The sequence below is a fragment of the Limulus polyphemus genome, unplaced genomic scaffold, assembly GCF_000517525.1.
Source record: "Limulus polyphemus unplaced genomic scaffold, Limulus_polyphemus-2.1.2 Scaffold72, whole genome shotgun sequence".
Taxonomy (NCBI): domain Eukaryota; kingdom Metazoa; phylum Arthropoda; class Merostomata; order Xiphosura; family Limulidae; genus Limulus; species Limulus polyphemus.
Window position 1 is genome coordinate 635,800 of NW_013665682.1, and position 7,822 is coordinate 643,621.

General features: G+C 32.1%; 1 protein-coding gene across 1 annotated transcript in view; it reads right to left on the reverse strand.

The window, feature by feature from the left end:
* The window catches only part of LOC106466083 (integrin alpha-PS2-like), a 59,251-nt gene that overhangs the window by 39,586 nt on the left and 11,843 nt on the right, over positions 1-7,822 (reverse strand). The window contains exons 5-6 of the mRNA XM_022394595.1: positions 3,163-3,224; positions 1,999-2,047 (exon numbers count right to left, since the gene is read on the reverse strand). Coding sequence (XP_022250303.1) covers positions 1,999-2,047; positions 3,163-3,224 — 111 coding nt within the window. The remainder of the gene's footprint in view (positions 1-1,998; positions 2,048-3,162; positions 3,225-7,822) is intronic.

A 7,822-nucleotide genomic window follows, 5' to 3' on the forward strand; every position in this document is an offset into this window, starting at 1 on the left:
AAAGTCTGACTATAATTACTGATTTTGTGTATCAGATATTGTTTCTAGTATGTATATAGCAACGAAACAAAGTTCATACAAAGTCTGACTATAATTACTGATTTTGTGTATCAGATATTGTTTCTAGTATGTATATAGCAACGAAACAAAGTTCATACAAAGTCTGACTATAATTACTGATTTTGTGTCACAGATCGTTCGTGAAGTTCAATAATATGCAAACTTACATTTATTAAAGTCCAAGCACATGCCCATCCTCGAGTGTCATTCTAACGTCTACAAAATCATTTATTTTATTTTGAAGTCCACATTACGAATTTAAATCTTCAGTTATAACATAACCAATGCTACTTTTTTACTATTTTGATTTAAAAAATTTTGAATTAAAAAAAAATGTTCAGATAACCTAATGATGCACTCCTTCTAATGATAAATGCAATTGCAAATACCAAGAGCAGAGCAGAAGTTTTGAAACAGTTATTTGTGGGATAATAGATTTATTTCTGTACAACGTTTCGTCTGTAACAGTGAGACACGACGGCTGTTAGAGACGAAACGTTGTACAGAAGTAAATTTATTATCCCACAAACAGCTATTTTAAAACTTCATATCTACATTACATGCCTCATATGATGCAGATAACGTTATCTGGAAGACGATCAACCTGATACGATATATATATATATTTTACAATCCTGAAGTTAAATATAATAAAATTTACCAAATTCTATAACAACTAAACACGTTTAATATTAATTGAGCTAGAGATGGAAATGAGAATATGTATTATCCATGGCTACAATCTATTGATTGTGGTTCAATACACCATATTCCAGGATAGAGACTGAAGACGGATTTTAGTGAGAACAGAACGCTGGAAGGAAATCAGTTTTCCATGAATGGCTACTGAATGTATACTTTAGTATTAGGAAGGCCATCTACCTAGTCAACACACTGGTTCACGACGTTACGAAAGTATGTTTATAAACACTTCAACTTCACAGTTTACAGTACTGTGATCTTTCTCTTCCTATTCTACACTACTATTCTTCACTTAGCAAATTTTCCCTCATTAGGAATTTGTTTCTTGAATACTTTCTTCAGTTTCCATTTTTCTCGTGTTTATTCCTTTAAGCCATTTTTTTTCTCACACTCCGAGACCTTTTTTTTTACTCCTATGAAACGCTTTAATTTTTAAACATTCCCGTTGTTTTCTTACCTAATTATTTTCAATTTTTTATACAGTTTTGAAACATTTGTTCTCATACTTTCAAAATTTATTTTTTCTCGAAATTGTTATTAAATCTTTATTATCTCATCTTCTTCCTACTGTTTTATATTATATTTTTGGGGTGTTTTTTTTTCCACACTTTTCGGATTTTTTTCTTCCTCATTTTCAAATTTTTTTTTTTCAGATCTTCTTTTCACGAGTTAATAAAATAATTGTAACTAGAATCCGATATTTAAAAAAGTTACAACCAAGTGGAAAATTCCTCTTATTGTTAATAACGATGGAAGATCGAAATTAGATGCAACGTCACAATTACATCGAACATAATCTAAAGTAATGTATAATCAAAATGTACACCTTTTTCGAATTAACATAAAGAAGCTATATATCACTGTCAATCAGCGTCGTTTACCGTTCTTTCCCTGCAAGCGTTAATTTTTACCTCTTGGCTACATAATTAACGAAACATAACACGAAGATATAGCTATATATATATATATCAATGACGATTTAAAGATGTGTGACTAGCTCTTGGGATAACGGTATTATGAATAATGTTGCTAATTATGCACAATTCATTGACAATACATACGCAAAATGAACAGAGTTCTTAGTTATCGAATACATTTTCTGTAAAAACAAAACAAGAACATTTTCTTCATCTTCCACATGAAACTTTTCGATTGCTATACTTGATGGTTTTGCATGAATATTTACACAACTAAATACGATGTGTAAGCAAGCATTGGTAAAAAAAATCAACTCACCTTGCCAATACCAGCTGCCTACAGCTCCTACATACAGCCACTGACCGTCCTAATATTAAAAAAAAGATAAATTAATAAATATAATACGTAGACATTGATAAAATCAACTCACCTTGCCAAGACGTATAACTCCTATATACAGGCATTGACCGTTCGTCATACGTAGCCCCATTATACATTAGGCCCAGGGTGCATGTCCTAAGGGGGGCACAGAAAAAAATCGAACTGTTTTCTTTGCCCACATTCTTGTGTGAATGTCACTATTTTATGCTTCCACCAAAAACTGTTTTTAATCAAGTTTTATATTTTAACAGAATTTGGTAATAATCAATCTGTAGATATTAAAATCATGTATAACATTTACAGTTTTATATGTATATATATTGTATTTATGTTTCATTATTTTGGTTAAATTTGAATGATTCTATTGTACTAAATGTTTTATCCTTTTTTGGTGAACATACCATATTCGAGAATACGTACGTGGGTATAGTACGATATCATTCATTGTTGGAGGGGTATAGTGCGATATCATTCATTGTTGGAGCTGCTAAGCACTTGATTAATTGTTGTTGTTTTTTATCGGTTTCAATATGTTCATTTTTTTCATTGGAAAGTCTTTCTATGAATGTGATCGTTGATAAAAGTCGTAATTTAAGAAGTATATGGTGGGATAGGGACTCCTTTTTTTTTCCGGGTCAAGGGGCCCAAGGGCACAGTCATCGTATCGAAATAAGATGTATTCATGAATATAAAGAACTAACTACACTAATATAAACACTCGTTTCATGAATTGTACAAACAGGATCTTAATCACTGGCGTAATATCCCATGTGTAAAATCAAGTGTTTTTCGTTTTGTTTTTTACCGAAGAACTTTAGAGGCGTTTAGATGAAACTTATAAGAGCATTTCGACACTTGGTACAGCGTCTTATTTCACTATGACTATGGACCACAAGTTTATTTCTGAAAAACGGTCTGAAATCTAGATTGTTGATTATGATAATCAAGTCACGTGATTTTGACAATATTAAACAAAGTACTTTATATCAATATATAACACAGATGTATCAGTAAAGAGAATTATGTTAGAAACCATTAAATATAGCATATTATACGTGCATGATAAAATCTAAATTCAAATGATTTGGGATTGCTTGTTACCTTGGTGACAACCGCAGAAAATCCTGCTTGGCACGACTCCTGTCGGTAATACCTCAGAGTCACTAAAAATAACATAAAAAAACCCATTATACTCTGAATACATGAAATAATTTCTAAACATTTCCTGGTACCGAATGGTTTATTGAATAATTATCACTGTATATAATAGCTTCAAAATATTAAGTAAATTGAGAAAATAATACAGCGGTAATCGTCAAGCCTAATTGCAAATCAAATGGTGGATCCTAATTCAAAACCATATGATCTTGCCAGGGATTTTCTGCATATCATAGAAAGATGATTAATATATACTAGCCACAGAAGTCTGGGAACGTGATGATCTGCTAGACGTCACGGATTAGATTTTGAATAAATATTATTTTCGACCATCACTAGTATAAGTGAGGATCTAGTTGAACTTTAACATTTGCTTTTGTCTTCATAATTCCGCCCAGCAGACTCATGTGGTCTGTATTTTTTCACGCAATATATCCTTGGCAAGTCTGGGAAAATTCAACCCACACAACTTGCACGTACACTTTCTCCTTAATGTCCTTGTAAAACTATATACACTAATTAACAAACATTTGTCCTCGTCGCCTGATCAAATGTATGACAGATACAACAAGCCCGACACACTCAGACGTGTATCTCAGAGTAACCGTTCATTACTGATTTAGTGTAACGTTTGTTTCTCGTTGTTTTACTCATATACCAAACGTGGTGGGTAAAATATTCAGGAAACAAAATGCTTCACTCAAAGTTGTGTAGACGTGTAAACAACAAAGTATATCATACGGTGACGGGTAAAGTTAGACTCCCTCCAGGTCATTATATACAGGGTTTATCGTACTCCGTCAGAACGATTTGCATATGTTAATACAGTGGCCATGGCACCAGAACCGACATGTTTATCACCTATCATTTTGGTTCGCGGCGAATTTATAACCATTCGACAGTACAGTGTCGCCACAGACAGAACTATGACACAACCCTTTCTGAGGAAGGATATTCGTATACAGACAATGTTTAACAATTTAAAGTTAATGGACACAACAATCCTTCAGTATTCTCCATGGAAGAGTAACAACTTTCACAACAGTGTGCTCAGAATACATTCCAATGGGATACACAACCATAGTCAACTCGGAGCAACGCTCTTATCCGCGAAGTTATGAAAAAAAAATCGTCCGATTCAAAAAGCCATTGAAATAATATTGGTAATTTTTTTCTGGTACTATTTAAAAAGTACTTGAAGTTATCTTAGACCCCTAAGCCAAAGTATACACAAGCTTACAAGCATATCTCGAAATCAACGACTGTTTTCATATGAAAGATAGCAGATGAAACTGGAGTTGGTACAATCTTATTTAAACATATACCTAAATCAATTTAGCTAATTTAGTTATAATAAAATTTTATGCCTTTATTCTGCTTAAATGGGGTTTTGAAATCCGACATCCACGTACAGTGAAGGGTCTATGAAGAGACTTTCAATATCCGTGGCCCTCAAAGAAACGTCTTATAACGGAAATTACGGAATTATGGTCATCAGACTGAGTAGGATCGACGGTAATATTAGGAGTAGCAAAGGATCTGGAGCATTGCTATTATAAAGTGAGATTAACCTCAATCTTATAAATATTTAAAGCTGTTCAACTACGTTTTGTATCGGTAGTTTTTAAGGTAAATACAATCAATCAAAATATGTATGTTTTTATGAGTAATATAAAAGAAAGAGGGAAGAGTTTGTGAACGAAAAAGGGTCATAAAAGAAGAAAAAGGGTCATAAAAGGGGGAAAAAGAGTATAAATAATCACAGAAAGGTACAGGAAGAAGAGTCATGGGAAGGAAAAAATAAATGGATAAAAATAGAACTGAAGGGAAGGCCTCATAAATACATAAGGGTAAGAAAAAGAAGAATACAAATAACAAATTAAAAGAAACTGGTATCAGAAAAGACAAAATATAATACGAAATGTGCATCGCGAAAACAAATGGTCTTTAAAAATTAAGGTCACATTCACGCAATAAAGGCATTATTTTGGGGTTTTAAATCAAGGTCTGAGAGTTGTGAAATACTTGGATACCTCCCTGCCCATAATAGTTCAGCTCATGATGGTCTGACAGCTGCGCCACATCCTTCTTGGTAACTCTGTAAGTTCATATCAATTATTGATAGGTGTGAAACAGCCTACCATTCTTCTCCATGAATAAGAATGGTAAACAACATATCTTTCAAAGCATCTTAAGTGTCTGATTTCTAAACGTTTTTTTTATTATCATTATTATTCCTTCACTGTTATGAACACTAGATCCTTGTTTTGTTAGTATATCTTCACTATGACACAAGTGAGTATCTTCACAAAATAAATAAATATTCATTCCAAAGATTTGTTATGTATAATAACTTTAACATCAATCCTGTTTTTTTTAGTAGACCACCAAATACCTTTCATAGTCACTTTCAGATATTTAGACTCTTGATGTAAAGACCAATGGCAAGAGAAAAATGTCCATGGACAGATGCCTTCAGGTAACTGCACAGAGTCTGAATTTGGTTTTCACTTTGAGGCATAAGCCAGTCCATGTAATGTGAAATTCAATAGAGCATCTATTGATTTAAAAGGCTAGAATGTGACAATTTATATTCTTCTCCAACTTTATAACACTATAGGAGGGTATAGTCTGACAGTATAGGAGGGTCTAGTCTGGTTGTTTTTTTAAGTTTTAGCTGTTGTGAAGATGTGAAAACCTTCCTTCCTCCGTAACGACATTTTCAACTGAATTACACATCTATTTCTTCTCATGCAATAAAGTGTAACGATCAAGGTTTGGTCCCCGAGATCGATATGTTTTAGTGTTAAACTATCTTGTCTGTGTATTGCTTTTGACGATAAATATAACTGTTTTAAGACACCTCACAAACTTACATATGCTTATACAAATATATATCTAACTGTTTATTTCAAAAAGACTTATTGCCACTAAAACATATCATTGTTTACAATTCACAGTCTTAATGCAACAGAAATGAAACATTTTTTATTTTAACACATATAATTAATTTGTAATACATTAAATTACTAATCTTATAAGTCACTGAGGCAAATTATGACTACACGATTAAATAAAACAATAATTCAAGTTGTACAGAAAATCATTTCCCATTGCAGTAAACTTAATGTCGTAGTATTCTACTAAAACATATGTTATAATGAAAGTGATTTTCTAGAAATTTGAATTTGTGTCGAACTGGTGTATTTAAGTGTTCTACACTCACAAAAAAGAAACCTATCATTCTATAGGTATCTGAAGAACTTGTAGCATTCCGCCACAGGGTCACTGATGAGGAGTGGAATTCTCCGAAACTAGTCTGGCTCACACATGCCAATGAAAGAATAGACCATTTCAAGATTTTACTTGTTGTTAAACAAATGTTTAAACAATTCTATTTATTCAATTGAATTTGTGTCTTAAGATGACTCATCGACGACAGTAAATTTCAATTTGTGTCTTAAGATGACTCATCGACAACAGTCAATTTCAATTTGTGTCTTAAGACGACTCATCGACAACAGGAAATTTCAATGTATGTGTAAAGATGACTCATCGCTAACAGTAAATTTGAATTTGTGTCTTAAGATGACTCATCGACAACAGTAGGAAATTGCTCCTTATTCTATTACATATTCTATAAAAATACTGAATAAGTCCGTCAGTGGCTCAGAAACAAGCTTGAACGCTTATAACGCTAAAATTCGGGACTTGAACCCTGCAGTTTTCACAACACACCTATGCTTATTATGCGGCTTTGACTTAACATTAGACAAAATCTAGTGAATAAAAACTTACCAAAGATTTTTTTTTATCATGTATAAATTGTCTACGTCAACCCGAGTAGCTTGTGACTCTAAGTAAAATGGGAACGTGTTGACCCAAACCAGTTTTGTGGTTTTGGTAATAAAATTACTGGATCAAAATATTTAAGAAATGAAATAAAGGAATACTGGAAAGACACACAAAAAACCTTAATTCTATACATCCTTAGTCATAGTCATAAAAGTTAACTTTGTTTAAAATATGCGGAAAGAATTTTATATAATACATAAAAAAAATACTATCTGCGTCTGACAGGATACTGACACAATATCTCTAACACTTTTTCAGTGTTGTTATTGTAACTATCCATCTTTGCAACTACACGTTTTTTGCAGTTGATCGAGTAATTCGTATATCTAATTTTTCTAATGATTGTAGATGTGTATATAGTATATATATATATATAATATCAATTCTACTATAAATAAAGTAAACTAAATGTACGGCTGAGAATTAAATAAAGGATTCTCAAAAGCTAACATCTGTATTATGATAAGTCAAACAATGTTCGTTGTATTGCATATAATATGTCAAGAAAAAGGAGAAAAAATATTGAATCTAAACATAAAGTCAATAACTATGACACATACTACATTACAGTACTAAACCCAATAACTATGACATATACTACATTACAGTATTAAACCCAATAACAATGACGTATACAACATTACAGTTTTAAACCCAATAACAATGACATATACTACATTACAGTATTAAACCCAATAACAATGACGTATACAACATTACAGTTTTAAACCCAATAACAATGACATAT